At 44.6% G+C, this 18,317-nt stretch overlaps 1 protein-coding gene across 1 annotated transcript in view; it reads left to right on the forward strand.

Annotated features, from left to right (window-relative positions):
* The window catches only part of fbrsl1 (fibrosin-like 1), a 276,488-nt gene that overhangs the window by 225,052 nt on the left and 33,119 nt on the right, over nt 1-18,317 (forward strand). Inside the window, 1 exon segment of the mRNA XM_025897124.1 lies at nt 17,085-17,133. Within this exon segment, the coding sequence (XP_025752909.1) occupies nt 17,085-17,133 (49 nt within the window).

Below are 18,317 nucleotides of genomic sequence, written 5' to 3' on the forward strand. Positions count from 1 at the left end.
AGCATTTGGATGCAACACTGTGTTCTTAGCAGCGAAGCCGTTGCCTGAAACCCCAGAATGTTATCAGTCAGTGTTATAAAGTAATACTTCAGTGCAGAGCTGTTTTGAACAGAGTGTTGTCTAGCTTTGAATATGCAACAGTCTGAGAAATAACAGGGGATAAAATAATTTAAAAAACATGTCAGTTAAATATGTTGTTGATGCATTTAGGGTTAAAGCTGTGCTTAGGGAGGAACGTGTTTTTAAAGTGTTGTAAATCCCAACTGGAACCTGTCTGAAATGTGGAGGTAATCCAAATTGGCTTACACTCCGAGACTTAAGCTGCCCTCTGCGAGAAACTTAAAGAAATATGGAAGTGGGTTGTGCTGTAGATTTTCAAAACACCATGCTACTCATTCTGCAAGCCATTTAAGGCCAGCACTGCCAGAACTGTGCTCGAACACTGTTTTTCCATCTTTGCCTGATGTTCCTTTATGATTTACTTGACGCAGAGCAGGTTCATCCCCAGTCCTCGACTGTGGCCTCTGCACTGCATAAAAAACGATGAATGTTTTCCTGGTGCCGAGGATGATATCTGTAAATCCTCTGACTCAGCGTCACCCGTGGTGGATTTTACATCAAGCATTAATCTGTTGTTGCAAATAGAGTGTTCCTATGATTAATTAACAGTATTGGAAAAAAATATTTATAACGTGTATGGAGGTGGACAAGGAGGCAAATTGTTCTCTCATTTACAGACTGGTGGCCCAGAGGGGATGTGGATTGTTCTGAGGACATGTCATTAGTATAACAGATGACACACAGCATGTGATGTTATTCATACTTCAAGGACACTCCCTAAGCTCCGCCACTTGTGGGTCCACAGTAGGAGATGGAGAATTTATGCTTGTCCCCATGGCACTTGGAACTACATCTTAATCCTGACAAGGGACTTGCCATAAAACACTCTCTCTACACTGAAAGCAGAGGGAGACTTTACAGGAAAGGAGGCTGCTGAGGAGCACGGCGTTTGGCAGGCTTGTCTTTTAACACGCACTGCAGAGATGTCTGTTTTTAACATTTAAGTTATAAATAACACAGGGAACTGCACAAGGCCATTAATTGTCAAGGAAGGGAGGGAAAGAGATGTTGGCAAAATAAAACTATTTTTTTCCTCTGTTTTTATTGCATTGTGGTTCCTTCAGAAATGGCTTCGTTATTAACTGCATCGGACACCGATGGATTTGTGTGCACGTCCAAACAGAAGTGACCAGAGACGTTCCCTGTGGTGTTAGCAGGCTCTCAAACTGCTACACAGTGGAATGAATTGACAATGAGCTGTGGCTCTTTTTGCTCATCTCTCAATATCTTGGTTTTGCTTTCTCAACTCAAACTGTCAGCTATCTATTCAAAAGTGTCTTTTGAATACCTCCAAATGCTACTAAGTCACAGGTCAGCCAGCCAATCCGTCGGTGGTCAATGTGTGTTTCATGCTCTTGGCTCAATGCGTTGAGCTCTTTGCAGGTGGTAATGAGCAACCCTGGTGCCTGTGGAGTGGCAGGCCAAAGTGCTGTTACACGCTTGGTTCTGTGATGTTGTCATTGTTTGTATCCTAACAGAAAATTCCCCTCTTCACTTGAAACAGCCGCTAAATCCCATGCATATGTATTTCAAAGAAGCTCTGCCTTTAATCCCTGCAGTCCTCCCGCAATTAGCCATTGAAGAAAGCAGCTAGTGCAGTACATGATCTAATAGGGGAAGCGGAGACAAACTAGAGGTCCTTTCATTCTTAGCTGCAGAGCATCTCCTGCTCGCAATGAGCTCTTTGGAACCCATCTCAAGGAGAGGTAGAGACACTCAAGTGAATTCCCCTCTTTTGAAGCAGCCGACCTGGGTCAACCTGTAATTCTGGCAGCTGGCCAGTTTCTCGTCTTTCCCCCTCATTCGCTCTGTCTGTCTCTGTCTTCCTTACCGATTTCCAAACAGCGCTTCCCCGAGAGCAGACTGTGTCTTTTGTTACCTTTATGAGGCGTAATTAAATGTGCACGGCGTGGCACAGTGTTTGAGCAGGAACCCCAGGCGTGCCATTAGCCAGATGTGGCTGCTCAATCCTTAATGATAGTGGAACAGAGGCGGAGGAGACAAGCCCAGGAGTCCTTCATCACGCCATCCCGAGGTGTCGTGTGGGCCTAATTGCCCCATCGTTTTGTGCACTATACGAGCCCCCGTGACACCTAGCTTCATGCATTCATTATGTAGTCTCCCACTGCTACTTTAGGCTGTGGTGTTCGTGTAAAACTGGAGGTGGGTGGTACACTGCAGCTAGGCTTTTAGCCAGCAAGTCTGATTCACGAGGGGAGTTTTTAACACCTTTGTTTTCATCATCACATGCAAGAAGTTGGATGATGTACTGTGCAATGCAGTGCATTACACAGTACATCTCAGTGTCTCGCCGGAATGTTTTATTGTCATGTACTGTCATCGTGCGAGGGGGATAAAAGACATATTTTTGTGTGCATCTGCAAGTGTAAGAATACTCAACCAAAGCTGTAAATCATTATTTGTTTTCAGCTTTGGTCCATTTAGTGTTTCTGGGATTGGTAGCGGCTGTTTGCAGTTCTCTGAATCTGTTTTAGTTGCTGAGAAATGACACAGATGTTCCTGAAAGATGGGGCAACCAGGACGGCTAAAAAGCCACTTTTATAGACAACAGCCTGCTTGTCTGTCTCTGCCTGGGGGCTTTGGAAGTTCTCAGGAATCAGACTGACAAACGCTGACTGATCGGCTCACATTCACAACAATTCCTTCCAGCCTTGCCTGGGATCTTACTATGGAGAGTTCTCATATTTCCTCCTAAGCTCTTTCACTTGCAGTGTATTAAAGCCCCCCCATCCCACTTCAACACTTTCCCCATCTTTTAATCCAGCCCGCATGTTTTTCCTCCTTAGTAAGCAGATTTGACTCGGGAGCTTTAATTAGATGCATCTTCTTCGGGATGTGAATGTGTCGGGTGGTCCGCGCACAGCCTGGGGAGCGTTGGGTGGAAATGGGCCTACATACCAAACATACGGCACCCTCGCTGGAAAGCAGACCCCTTCGTTAGTGAGGAACTGACGAGCTGCCGCTCACATTTGCGTAATTAAAACAGCCACAGATTGTGGAACAGCTGTGCAATTTAGCACTGTGGCAACACCAGTGAGTCAAGAGAGACTCTGCAAACAGAGGACGGCTATTAAGTAGATTCATAGAGGACCTCACTCAGGCCTCATCCAAGCTTTCTCCAGTGGACAAACATAATATATATCTCCAGTTACTTGGCAGGATGGCATGCAAATGTATTAAAATCACATTTTAAGGGTTTTTTAAATGACGTAAACAATGGTTTCTACCATGTGTGACATGGTTGCAGAAAACGGTTTTGGTAGCCTGCAGTCATTCCTACACCTTTCTTCTGTTAAAGGCCATGCTGAGCATTTATCAGTTCTGTATCGATGCAGTCATCAAAGAGCTGCTGTAAGGTAGAAAAAGAAAAGAAAGGAAAGCAAGGTCAATAGAGGGGTTTAACTTTCCATTCTAAGTCATGATTTCCTAGAAAAAGTTGAACATTTACAAGACAAAAAGCGGAATATTTTCTGAAAGTATAGTCATACATTTCCAAGAAAAAAAACCCATCACTTCGCAAGGTTGGACCAACCTTGTCATGCCACAAAACTGTTAAGCATGGAATGCCATGAAGCAAATCTAAATCAATATGATTTTTTCTTCTGAATAGGCCTGATTCATGGCAGTGTCTCTTTAAAGTCTAGATGCTCATGATAATGTGGTGATTCTGGTCTAAAATCACGAGCATTTACTTAATGCTAAATCCAATTGCAAAGTAGGCTATAACTTGATTAGGTTATCCACCACAGTCATAATACAGAGCATGGGGTGGGACGGGGGGAAGAGTATGTACCCAGCTTGCAAACGCTTTTTTCTTTTTTTGATATAAATTCACTATTTCAGTCACCCTAAAATCTGAATCCTTTTCACAAATTCATGACTTATGAGCATCATTTTGCTGTTTATTACCATGTACCTGGCACTTTTTTTTGCTTGTTTTTTAGCCTAAAATGACCCTTATATAACTGTTGCAAATAGTCATTCGTTGACCTAGTTTACAATTGAGAGTCTGTAATTTTAAAAAGGGTTGCTTTCTTCTTTCTTTTTAGTGCCTGGCTTGGTCCCACAAAACTGTGTGTGAGAAGTAATTAAAGCATCATGGCCTCCCTTTTGTTTCTTTTTTGATTATAGTTAATACATACCATTCTACCCTCCACTTTTATTTGCCTTGTTTTTTATCCCCACTAATCCAAAGCATCTGGTTTTCGGTTTAACCATCAGAGGGTGGTGAGACTGTGCAGAGGTGCATGCCCTACACATGCAGTTTAGGCTCGAGTATTCCTCTGTTGGATGATGATTGATAAAACGACACTAACATTCGGGCATGTTGATAGTCGTTTGCAGAGTAGTTTAGGTAACATGAGGGTGATTTCAGTCGGTCACATTTGTGTTAGATCAAGTCAAATTTCCAATGGTAATTTTTTTGCATGTCTAAAGAAAAGTAGTAATATAGAGCTGTGTAGCTAAGTGTGAGCCTTGTAGGGTTGAGCCCTCCTGCCTTTTCTCTCTCCTCTCTCGCCTATCAAGTGTCAGTGACAGTGACATGCCTAGGGCTGTCAGCAGGCCATGTCCTGGCTCCGTGCTCCGTCAGAGAGTGAATGGAGAGAGCCCAGGGAACTTGTTAAATTTCTGCTAAGCTAGGCTATGCTGACTTTGACAGGAGACATTTCCTTCCAATCTCCTCGGGTCCTCTGCCGACATCATCAACCACATCTCAGTGAGTGAACAGGGCAATGGAGACGATGCAACGATAATAATGTGAAAAATGTCTATCTGCAGTAATGCCGGGTGAAGACAAACGGACAGGCAAGCGGCCAGCCTCTGCAATGTATTCTGGGAGACTGGGCCAAGCCCCTGTGGGGCTGTCATTTATTTATCTATGTGAAGTGTCTTGAGAGGTGAGGAGAGGAGAGATGGCAGAGGCTTCGCTCTGGCCTTCTCTTGAGGGATAGGAAATATAATTGGCCTGCTCTCACTCTTGGCTGTGGCACCAATCAGACATTTCTCCCTCCCTCTCTAACCCACCCACCTTGCTCGCAGACATAGCTGAGGAGATGAGGCAGTGCTGGCCTTTCAGGCCCTGAGCAGGGACGACCCCAAACAAGACTTGTCACTTGTGCTTACAGTGGCATTTATTTGATCGGAGGAGGTTGTTTTTTTTCTTCCTTCCCTTCCCCCAGCCCTTTTCTCTGCATTCTTCCACTGCCTCTGTCTTCGGCTGGGGTTGTAATACTGAAAAACTAAATGCAGCTTGGCTGGGGTTACCCACAACTGCTGCTGTGCAAAGCAAATGACTTTGCTGTGAGGGACAGGCCACCTGTTAGTGACAGGGCGGGGCCTGAGTTGATAGAACAAGTGTAACTGTCAGACAAACAGGCTAAAATCTGTCACAGCAGCAGAGGGAAGGAGACAGCAGAACGGTTTCCACTGACCCTTCTTCACCATTTTAGGCCTATAGCCCCAGCTTTCTTCTACTATGACCAATCAGTCTGGAAGCATTGCTATGCTAGCAAAAGCTGCTCAAAGTATATTTTTTCTGAATAATCAAACCGGATGCCTCCATGCTCATGTCTTGTGTGATATTGCAAGCATGCATGCATGCGTGTGTTTGTTTTCCTTTAATAAGAAACAAGGGGTGTCACAGTAGTTGATGGTGTAGATGGAGCAGTGAGGCTTGTGAGCACATCTGTTTTAGCCTCTCTAATTGTGTGTGGAGGTATCGATCTGCGGTGGTTTCCAGGGCAGCGTACCAGAAGATCTTGCCTCCTTACACTGGCTTCCTGCCAGGCTCCTGTCAGCCTTGGATGTGGGTGACGACCTGGGCAAGGATCTCAGTGTTCAGAGACCCGTTACAGGTGTGCAACAGAGCGTGCTAAGTCTCCAATTACATGTTGTTGGGTGGCACGAGATGCCATGCAGGTTCACAAGGCCAGTTGGGAGCCCCTGTGGCAATGCACCTGAGCATGTTTAAAAAACTTCAGCACTACAAACCAGTGTTTCCCCTAGGTGGACTGCTTTTTGATGCACTTAACTTTTTAAAGATCAATGTGTCATTAAACATGGATTAACATATTTTGGGAATCTCATATTGCCTTATACAGCACTTGGAGAGTTGTCTTCAATAACTGCTATAGCTTTACTTCACTCTCTCCTGTACTTGGAGGAGCAGTGATAGGATAAAGACTGGAAACACTAAATGTGGCTGGCACCCGTGTGCACCTGCAACAGCCTGTGTTTCTTTAACAATGGCAATGAGTGTGATGGGAAGTAACAAGAACAGCGTGTGTCAGGCGTGACTTGAGATAACACCCCACATCCCTCATCTTCCTACTTTGCCCAGTCTCAAAGCTTTGACTCAATCTCTTGACACAGAAGTGCAAGAAAAAGATGTGCTTATGTTTTTTTTTCTTTCCTGCTCAGTGTGTCATCTGGCTTCTTCTGGCTATTATGTTCACATTCAATTGCATCTCTGTTTACGTTGGCTTCTACAGTTCAACCACATGCATCTTTACCGCTGACAGACATGAAATGCAAACACCGTTTTTTTTTCTTCTTCTCTGCTGAATGAATAGCATTCAGTATAAAGGCCTAGGAGCCTGGACCAGCTAATCCAAGGATTCTCTCAAATGTGAGAAAAGGCTGCTTAAACACACAAGCTGGTGCCTTGACTTCATCTGTTTGCATATCTCTTAATCAAATACAGGCAGAAGGCACCTGAGCCAGGCTGAGTGCTTCTGGACATGCAGATGTTGAAAGTAAGTCGAAGGAAATAGAGGGTTGCCATAGAATTACGGGAGGAAAAAAACAAACAAGTTTTTAAAGATAATAAAAGGTTTTGCACAGCTTAAACTAGAAGAGGCTTCCTTTTGTAAGTGCAGACAACTTGACATTGAAGAGGCATTTTACAGTGTGATCGTCAGGTTTGTTTTATTGACATCAGACTGGTTTGTTAAAGCGATCCAGCACTGTGGTAATGACCTGTTAAACCTTGCTTCTTCTCATACACTGCAAAAAATTAAAAATCAATTCAGTGCACTAAGAAAACACACTTCAATAATGTCACTGGAGCAAACACTGGAAGTGAAAATGCCTGGCCTCTGCATTTAACATGGTATCCTTTTATACAAATCTTTTTTTTCCAGTCATACACAAGGAAAACAAAGCTTTTAAGAAGCACTAAGATATTCATCGTCGCCATCACGAACAAGCCTAGAAAAGGGTATCAGGGCTCAGGGGAACATTCTTTGCCTGTTGTTTTTTTTTTTTTTTTGCACTTGAATAATTTAAGGAGTTGCATGTAAGACAAAGTTGCATTCACTTGCTTCATTATATTTTAATCCAGAGCAAATGATGCTCTGCGTACACTTGGCATGGCCAATGATGTTTAGCAGCCTTGTCTTCAGTGACTGCTCATAAATCTGTTCCAGCGGTGCAAACAAATTTGAATGCATGTTCCTCGCCCTGCCTTTTTTTCTCTTCTGTCCAGGAGTTTATATTCAGATTCTAGATCAAATCCTTCTATCCTCTGGTGCCATGCCTTACTTGGAGATTAATAAATCTGGGATTTACACAGAGTTCTCCAAGGCTCCTAAAAGAGCAGACAATTACAAAATGTTAGCATTGTATCATTGTGCAGTTAATTCAAATACAGCCGGTGGTGAGTTCCTAGTAATTAACTGACTGTAGAAGGGTGCCGTCAGAAGACTGCTACTGTGAATTGGTGCTATATAAATAAAAGTGGAATTGAACTGAATCATAAGGTTAATAAAGCTGACCTTGTGTCGAGTATTGATGGGCTGTTATTGGTCTGGACATGACAGTATAACCCACAATGACCATAAATCAATGCACATCATTATCACTTCACATACAGTAAGCAACAATAACTGAAATTAAAAACCACCACAAACACGATCGTTGTCAAGGTCGCCTCAGAGTGTGGTGTGTTCAAACGCTGTTACACAGCAAGTGTCAAGTTTAAAGCCATAAGCTCTCCCACAAGATCTCTGCAGTTGTCGCGTTGGTGTTAAACTAGCTTTTGCTGGATTCTCAAATGGTACACAGTTCACTCGGCACCTCCTCCATCATTTCTTCCCTTCCACAGCAAAGCTCCTGGCATGTCCCACTGATATGTCATGATGGTTATTTATACACTCCCACCATCCCCACATTAAGTCACACATCTGGACTGTTGGTGACAGAAAAGCTCGAGCGCTATGCCATGTCATGAAAGAGATGTAAGGGAGGGCAGAGAATTTATAGCTTAGTTTAGGCCCACACTTTTCCATAATAAAGACTCAGGAGACGCCTGAATCAAAAGCCTGTATACGTTTAAGAAGTAGTGGTGTTTAAAAAAAACCGGCAACATCAAAGTATAAAAGATTCAGGGCTGTGACAAAGCAGTGGGTGTACTGTGTGCTATATTAAATTCCCCTTATATCCTCAGAACACAGCAGTCCAGTAACAACAAACCTCATCTACTGCTTATATACTAGATGGTAAATTCTAGGGGAAAAAAATCCAATAGCAGCTTCACCTCTCTTTGTTTGCTAATGAAATTAAAGTCTGTCCATTGTCAAAAGTCACTTTAACCCTTAACAGACACCAATGGCATTCTCCTCCCTTCATAAGGGCAGCTGAGCGGTGAAGGCATTTCTGAAGGTGACTGCCTGGGCGTTAGGTGTCCTGTCCCTCCCTTTGGTAAAGCCTCAGGGAAAAGCTTGGGTTACATCTGCCTGAAACCTGAGGCCCGATGTCTGCATCAGAAGTAAATTCCACTTAACTTGCCACATCCCCTTCCAATATGACCTGGGGGCTTTGGTGGCCTGAGACTACTTTATATAGCGCATAGCATGTTTGTTTGTGCTAGCTTGGGAAGATAGTGTGCCTTAAAGTGAGACGGTAGAGTTTTCCACTTGCTGTCCCCTGCCCTGCCCCACTCCCACTTCATCCCCTGCAGGGCAAGTGGTTGTATTGATCCTGATCCCGACCCCGGTCAGCTTTCATGGTGGCAGATGACATGAGAACGATGTCGAGATACATTTCAAAATTCTCTTTTATGAGCGAGGCGCTGTTATCAAACCCCTCTGCAAGACACTGAATTGTGAGGTCAGGAGCTGTAAGTGTCGTGGTAAAAGGTCACAGGGTCACAAGCATATAGCACGTTAACAGTGTAGGGTTAAGGAAGCTCTGTGGGATGCAGCATAGAGGCTGGCGAGCGGAGCCTAGATCCCCCATAGTTTTCCTAGCCGAGAGTCGGCATTACACTCCCACTGGTATTAGAACAATATTTATTTGTGTTAGATGGGAGGTGATTCATATTAGTCAAAATCACTGGCATAGTACGACTGAGATCTGCCTTTTGCTGCGCATTTTTTCCTCTCATTAAAGGTGTCCGTGCCCAGAGGAGCAAACCAATGCCTACCACACATTTACATGTAGTGCCAGCGCTGCCTTTTATTCTTTTCTGTGGTGCTGTCTTTTGCTGCAGAAGAAATTCACCATGTGTGGGTTGAGGCAATGGAAAGGGTCACAGCTTTTTTATCGCTGCATTATTTAAGATCCTGCCGAGTTTGTTTTTTTTCCTCTTAGCAAATTCGAGTCAAAAGCGCACTGCAATCTTAAGAGGGAGGGAAAAAGGAAGAATGTAACTTGTGTAGCCCGAGGTGTGCTATGACTCACCTAGACATTGTTCAGATGGAGCGAAAAAAAAAAGAGTTCAATAGGAGTTTCTATTGAGCAGTGCTTAAAGCCACCTTTCTCTTAACAAGCTGCAGTGAGAGGTGGTTTGCCTACCAAGCTTGCCTGCAGCTCTCCGCAGGGCGATTATGTCACGGCGGGCCAGTCAGAATGATGTGTATCTCTCTGTTAGAAGGCAGCTCTACTGCAGCAAAGGCTCTGACTAGGAATATTATTATTATCTCCTCCAGGATCCTCTCCACAGCAACAACGGTGCCGCATTGTGAGAGCTCTGGAGAAAGCTGTTTTTGAAATAATCCGCCTGTCTGTTATCCTGCCTCTCAGACAATAACATCCAGAAAGGCTTTTTTACTTTCCACCACCCACGCTGACAATGGTGTAAAGGCTTTACAACAAAGGGATGATGTGGATATGGGGAGAGTGAGTTTCCGTGTCCTTTCCTATCATACCTTCTCGCAGCCGCCCAGAGGGAGCCAGGATTTGGTTGTGGCTGTTGACCAGCCAATCAGGGAGCAGTGAGCCGTGTCTTAAAGGGCTATCTGCCATCTCTGCTGCCGAGAAGCCGGGAGAGCCAAGAGAAGTCATCAGGTGCTCAGATCCATATCAGGGCCAGGGAGTAATGACGAACAGCCCCCTGATTCCGCTGGGAGATTACCTGGGGTTCTTATCGCTGCTGGCACACATTCTGACATTAAAAAGGAAAGGAGGCCACGCTCTTTTCACAGTCAGCTGCGCCGCACCGAAGAGAACTATCGCTATCTCCTGCTTTTGTTTTACGTCACCCATTGTCCTTATCTCTTTCTTTCCCCGTGCCCACGGTTTTAAGCAGAACTTAACCCCCAGTCTGACCAGTGATCGAACCGCACATGCTTTTAAACCACTGAGCTCAGATGCTGGTTGTGCATTAATTGAGTTAAATGGATTGCGATGGTCGAGATGATTTGTCTGTCTGCTTTTATTGCTGCAATTTAGACTGTGCCTCATTGCATTATGCCACTTAATGAGAGCCCTTAGCAGCTGTTTTGTCTCTGCTGGTATTAACATGCGCAGGTTCACTTAACAGGAGAAAGTGGGAATGTGTTAGCCCTAATTTCCTGCAATTTGTAGCCGTTAATCAACCGAAGGCACTTTTATAAATGGAATTTCTCTACTTTTTATTCCAAACTTGTTTCTCATATCCTTTCTGTGACTCTGTGGGGTTGAGATAGTGATTTGTGACCTCCCCGATTCCTATACCTCACCACCACCAGCACCACCTCCATCCTTTAGTTGGAGCAGGTCTGGATCTTCTCTAGTGAAATATGCCTCATCCCTTTGCCTTCATTTCTCCTTATCTGGTTAGTGCTGGCTGTGGGCCTGCTGCAGCGTTGATTTGTGACCCTTCCTGTCTACAGCGGCAAGAGGCTTTAATGCAATGCGTGCCTCTTCCCTTCTCCCTACTGATGAAACGGACCTCTGCATTCCCCTGATAGATTGCTAATTTGTATACTAAACTGACAGGCAGCCGTGATAAGGGCTAGCAACTGCTACGCAGCCAGGGAGGGAGGATAGGTAGTGTGGGGTGCAGTAAGTGAGACGAAGGGTAATATTTTACACAAAGCCCAAGCCCCCCTGCTCTCTCCGCATTCATTTTCCTGCTTCTGTTGCTAGGGGGAGAGGGAGCAGGAGCTTTCAACCCTGGCTCTCTGTCACACACGCACACACACAGACACACACATGTTACATGTGCCTATGAAAATGGCACTCGGGGCCAAGCATAAAGAGGTTTGCGTGTGTTTTGCGTGTGTGCGAGGGGAGGCCACTCCATTCTCCACAGCCACTACGGAATTCATTATCATCTTAATGATGCTCCATTTGAGGCGAGTATCTGTCGGCTGACAGTTGCGTGGGACGTTTCTTCTCTCTTCGCCATATATCTCATCATGCTCGCAGGGGGTTTGCAGTCTTGCTGGCCCACACCTGTTCTGACAAGCAGGCGGCGGTGGCTGCGGTGAGAGTGGTGGGTAGAAATTGAAGGTAAGGTAGATGTTCTCTGCCAAGGGAATGCAAAGCATCGCTACGACTTATAATAAACGACCGCTCGGGAGGTCATTAAGTTTCTGGAACAGCGCGAGGACAAATGCAGGGGAGATAATTAATTTGGTGTCTCCCATTGCAGCCAGGGAGCTGTAGGCCCACTGTGCATGTCTAATGCGGCATTTATTGCAAAGGTAGCATTAGCGGATGTCTAGGGTGAAAAGGTGGCAGTAACTGAGGACCCTGAGTGGGTGCTGATAGCAGTCTTAATTGAAGCACTACGCTACTCCCATATGAACAGAAAAACGGACCCCTTATTGTGTCTGATTTGTGTGTTTTTGTTGTTTTTGTACAGATACACTTCTCAATGTAGGTGTTCCACATTGTGTTATGTATATATATATATATATGTATATTATATATTTGTAAGGGTTTCATATTACTGTACTGTAATTGCGTGTTAAAACAGTAACACAGGTGGCCATCTCCAAAATCAACAACAACGACAAGGACAAAACATGGACCTGTATTTTGAAAGGAGACACAGAGCTTCAGGTGACAGTGAATGGAAAATTGGAAGAGAGGGCAGTGAAGGAGGAATTTGACATTGATGAAACACCAAGCAGTGAAGCAAATTAACACTGTGTGTACGTGGGTGTGGGTGCTGGAGGGGGGCGCAGTAAGTGTGGATTCACGGTCAGACAGGTTCAGCCAGGGTAATTGAGAGCCTGATCGTCCATCTCAGGATACACGTCCTTTTTGCCCACTTCACTTCTTGGGGTAGCTGGGCTTCCTGTTCACTTTTATGCTAGCCGATAGGTCTTTCAGTGGCACGTCACATCAATGCAGCACAAAGCAGCTGTGTACTCCTACACTGGAACATCAAGTGTCTTTGCCTCCACTAAGACATTTGACCCACTCATCCTTCCAGTCAGGGGAGCATGGACAATAATGTGCTGTGTTTGTTTCCTCCGCTCTATTACCCATGATTATGTAGGACAACATTCCTGCTAGCTGCAGCACAGGCACATGCTCAGTTGGTATCCATGGTATTCCTGTACGCGTCAGCTTGCTCAGGTGATCGTCTTGTTGCGCTGCCCATTAAATTGTTTCTCTGTTATTGAGCTGTCAATCAAATTACAACAGTCACCTTTTCAATTAAGAAAAATGTCATTTTGCGAACTTGTTTGGAGTATATATACGTGTTTAGATTAGCCACCTCTGTGCTTGTCCTACGACGGTCTGTCAAGAACATAGTACGTGCCAAATGACTCAGAACTAAATTGTAATTATAGTCTTTACAGGCGTGAGCCCACCACAAAGCCTACTAACAGGTTTCTTTGTTTTCACACCACAGCTGTTGTGATAGCTCTGCCAGCTTGTTTAAAAATTATTTCTCTGCAGGGAGGGGAAGGGTTGCACCTCCTTCATAAGAACAGAACAGGAGGAGCCCATATTAGGAATTTGCTTGGATTTAGTCTAGGTTTATCTAACCTTTGGCTGTAAGATTTCACCCTGTGTGGACATGGCTGGCTCCAAGGAGTGCAGGGCACACAACAGCAGCTGTAGGATCAAAGGTAGCTGCAGGCCGAGGGATCGTTTGATAAAAAGTACGAGGGGGGGTGGTGTCTGGTGGATGGGGGAGAGAAACTGGTCTCTCAGCAGTCTTTACTAAATGAGGTTAATTGAATCTGGGTAATTGCTGACCTTCCTGTCTCAGTGAAATTACAGCCTTAACTGATCAATGCTTTTCATAAATTTATGCCTCAAGGTCGTTCAGTTGATTATACTGCCCTCCCTCACTGCCCACGTTGCCTCGCTCAGTTGGCCCATTGTGCGAAAAATTAAGCAGGGAAGCGTTTCAACACAAAAAGAGTGCAATTATGCTCGTTTCAGATTTTCCAAATTAATTAGCTTGCTGTGTTTTTAAGTAAAAGGAGCGTGGACATGGAACATTTTCAAAGATTATTCCTCCTCGCTTCTTTGCTGTGAAAGCAAATGCGTTTGGCTTTGCAGTAAATGTCTCACTTTTACTCCTAGCAAGGTTTGCTATGCCTCTGCTCTCCTTCCGCTACTCTGCAATTATCTGGAGATTTATGCAGTCAATAAGTCACTGGTGTTCGGGGAAGTTGGGGACTTTTTAAAACAAACAGCAGAGTAATTTGTAATTTGGCGTTCCCTAAATCTGGGAATTATGGTTCTCCATGTGGCTCTTTAGGGAGTTAGCACTCTGATGGTGGGTTTACTGGCCAAGCTCCCTCCCTGGACTCCTTCTTTTTCTTCTCCCTCTTGTTCCTTTTTACGCCTGCCGAGGAAACGGGAGGATTTCACAGCTGCTGAGAGCTGGGCCCTGGCTGGGCCCTATGACCTCCTTCTTGCTTACCCCCTCCCTCCCTGAGTTTCACTCCCTTTTTTCTCCATCTCTCCAGCAGTCTCTTTCCTCAGGGAGCTCTTGTGTGGCTCAGAGGAAGCTGAATCATAAAGCATGGCTAATGAATAGAATAGGGTAGGAAAGCTGAGGCCTGCTGACGGCCCTCCAGAGAGGAGGCCAGGCCCCTGAAGCCCGAGGCTCAAATAGCAGACGGTCCCCACAAAGGTCAGGCTTCCTGCGGCCCGCTCCAAGGGCTTTTAGCTCCCAGGCAATGTGGCTTGAATTTCCCCCATTATTTTTTAAATGGTTAAATTTCCCCGTTTCCTTTGGAAAACCTGGCCTTTGCTCTTCTTTCTTTCTTTTTTTCATTGTCTCTCCCATTCTCCCTCTATATATATTTCCCCTCTGTCTCATCTTTCTCCATCTGTTTTTAATGGCACCCAGTGTTGCCTCAACAAAGAGAGTGTGAAGAATTTGTTATACATGACCTCTGTACACCACAACCGCAGGCAACTCAGACTGCCAGCAGCACAGCCCCGTGAAAAAATGTCAACGTGACCAGCAAAACCCAGAAAGTTCTGCAAAAACAACAGCTAGCAGCATCAGGGCTCTGCTTCGACATGCCTTTTTAAGAAGTGCTTTTTGCAAGCCGGCCTTGTAATTGTGGATTATACAACAGACTCATGCAGACTTGGCAGGTGCAAAACACAGCATTAAAGTCTAAATATTGGTTGTTGATGTTACTTGGAATACATTTGGACTATAAAACAGCTCACTGCACAGTGAAAACAGCCAGATTAGGAATAAGGAGATCTTGGCACGTGAAGAACAAGCGTTTTCTGTTCTCTTTCTCATGAACGTGTTATGTCTGTCTAGCTGTCTGGAGAACCACTCTGGTCATAACAATTGCTTCAACTGTTACACCGAGTTATGGCATTACCTACCCTGTCTTTTCTGGTTTTGTGACCCTGTGCCACACTAAGCGAGTCCTCGAGCCAACTCCCGTGTCCATTTGACAAGCTTCGTTTCACTCTGAGCCCATATTTTTCTTCCAGGGCCTCCAGGGCAGTGATTCAAGGCTGAGGTTGTGCTGTTGCAGCGCTGAGGCTTGGTACTGGAGCGTTTAATGTCGTCCAAAGCTAACAAAGAGCCTGTGTTGTAGGCTGGCGCCCTGGTTCTGGGAGACTGAAAGAGGGCAATGCACAACACTCTGTCTTTCCTCTATAGTCTTTCACCTTGTCTACTGTAAGAGGAAACAGGAAATATTGCAGTTCAGCTGAGTGTTCGCCCTCTTTTGAATGTTCCGCCCACTGAGACTGAAGAGCTGTTATTGACCTTTTCTTACAACGTCTGCTTGAGGTTATTGAACTACCTAAAACTCACTAGTTGTCTTCCTATAAGCGCTGCAGTTAATTATTAGCGTAACTGAGACAGTTAGAAATTGCTTTGTCGCTGTCTAATTGTCGCTGAGGTGTTGAAGAATTTAATAAATGCCTAATGTGTCCTCGATTCAAGCCTAATAGTGCTGACATAACATCAGTGGCTTAGAGCAAATCTTGTGTTGTTTAATCACTTGAAATGTGTCTGGCAGATGCAATCGTTCAGAGGCACTTTGTGGCATCTTCCCTGTAGGTTCAATACCTGCATTTTGTTGATAGTGTTGAGCTGAGGCATCAAGCGCAGACATACAAACATTGTTCTGAACAGTAACACAGTGGCAGCCGAGGAGAAATTGGGAGATCTTGGAAAGAAGAGGATGTCCTCAAAACACTTGTGAAGTACTAACAGGGATGCCAAGGACAGCCATCTGTGTTTACAAAATCATTTGCTTTCTCTTTCTGTCTCTGTCTCTCTTGTACTCACTCTGATTCACTGTTCATTCTTTACATATGCTCCCTTTGTGCCGCATAAAATACAAGCATGGCAGTTAAGGACACTCGGGCCCTTTGGGTGGAACATATGTTCAGCTTTTGCAGCTTTTTACAAGTCGGCAGATCCCAGATGAGAGCAGCTAAAGCAAAGGGAAATAGTGGCTTTAAACAAAGCCCCTATATGGGCTGCTGTTACAGGCCGAGGGTTTTCATGGTTAATGCCATCTTCCAAGCACGCAGACAGTGTTTTTGAACAATGTGGCTTTGCTGCTGTTTTGACTTGCTGTATGGTCAGTCGGCATGTTTTCTGCAGAAATAGCTGATGTTACTTTTATTAGGTGTTCTGAATCCAAGAGCAAAGTATCCTTCTGTGTTTAATGTACTACAGATGGCTTTCTTCTTCATGTCCAAGCACCATTTTTCTATAGACAACCATGTCTGCTGCTCAGTGTCATTTGCATTAGCCACGTCTGTAAATTGGTCATCACTTTATTTCCAATATAAGCTGATACTGTCGTTGATATTAAATGAGAGAAGTTAAGACATATCTTATTCTATTCGTGAGATATGTAAGTTTCTTGAAAAATAATACAAAATGAAATATGACTTCTGAGGGTGCTGGAGCCTTTGTGTTCGTAACGCTGCATAGCCATCTTCTGACTTCCTCTGTCTCTGCTGTCTTTGACAGCATTTCTTTTAAGGGATTTCAGGTGGCACAACAGTGCCACCTAATGTTTCCTCGTCAGGAAAAAAACAGACTAGGACCACTTGGTACAGAGGGAGTTCTTTGCACTGGCTGATTGAAGCCCGTTGATTGACTGCGTAATGCTGTGTGTGGGAGCTGAACTTTACTTCTAAGCACTTATGACCACATTTGTGGCTGGATAAGCCTTTTACTGAAAAAACAAAAGTATATATCTGTGCTCGCTTCCCAGCTAATGAGACAAATCCACTAAAGGTCTGCTGTCCTTTTTGTTTTTTTACAGGTGTCTGATGTAGGATCGGAGAAGCTCTTTTCCCCTACCACACCCAAAGGTAAGCCCGCTCTGCTTTTCCTGTTTCACCGCAGTCGTTCCTCCTCATTCATACGCATCACCAGTTCTAATCCTGCAGCTCCCATTCAGATTTAAATGTCAGCAGACATAAACAAGGTCTGGTGACTACATATGCATACATTTTTGCCAGGGCGCAGAGTGGCGTTTCTTGGACGACCTAGCCAAAGGCTTAGCCTTCCTACATATTGGTTCATTAGAGGGGATTTAGAGCCTCTCTGCCACATGCTCCCACAAATGGGAACTTCCCCTCAGGCAATACAAGCTCTCTGACAGCAGGCCTGGACCATAATGGATGCCAAAGGAAAAAGGGAGAAAGAGCTTTGTCAGCCCCCCAGACAGCACAAATTCAGTGTGTGTGCATCCATATGCACATGTATGGATTACAAGTCCTTTGCTTTTGCACAGGATGAGCATGCATGATTTGATGCAGTTTTTGCATTTGTGTGGTTTCATGCATCTAGTGACATGCTGTGTATATTTGGCAGGTCATACAGAAACTATGCAAGCACAGAAGCACCTCTATATTTAACACATGTAATGGTGCAGTGTGTGTGGTGAATACATGTCATTTTAGGTGCTTGCTCCCCAACACACCTGAAATAACAGAAAAATGAACCAATCAGATGCACGAGTGCTTTCAGCCCCATTTAGTAACATGTAACTAAATGATGAGCCTGCAGATACTGTAACATGTGATCATGTTGGACACAAAGTAGCAAGCAGCATACCTAGCAAAGGCTTCGACTTAGCTTGTTAGCTCACAAATTGATCCAACATGGAAATACAGACTTCCTCTGTTGCACATTACTGAACATTCACCATTTACAAAACAGATACCAAATAAATGTTCAGTCTACTTCAGCACAACAAAAAGGAATGAGACATCGTGTTGTGATGTTGTTATTGTTACAAGTTCAGTGTAAAGTCTATCAAGTTGACAATCCAATAAATTGGCCAAAAAAAAACAAAAAACAGAAAAAACCAGTAGTACAGTGTAGGTTTGGCCAAGAGCCAGCCCAGTCAAATCACCCAATCCTGTTCGACAGGTCAGAGCAGAGAAAAACGCAGAGGGGCAGGCAGTAGAGGAGCAGCATGATCAGCCAACCCTACATCACATCCACCAATGTTGTCCTGCTAACAGTGAGAAGCCAGATCTGCCTTGCA

This window comes from Oreochromis niloticus, linkage group LG12 (assembly GCF_001858045.2).
Source record: "Oreochromis niloticus isolate F11D_XX linkage group LG12, O_niloticus_UMD_NMBU, whole genome shotgun sequence".
NCBI classification, from domain to species: Eukaryota; Metazoa; Chordata; class Actinopteri; order Cichliformes; family Cichlidae; genus Oreochromis; species Oreochromis niloticus.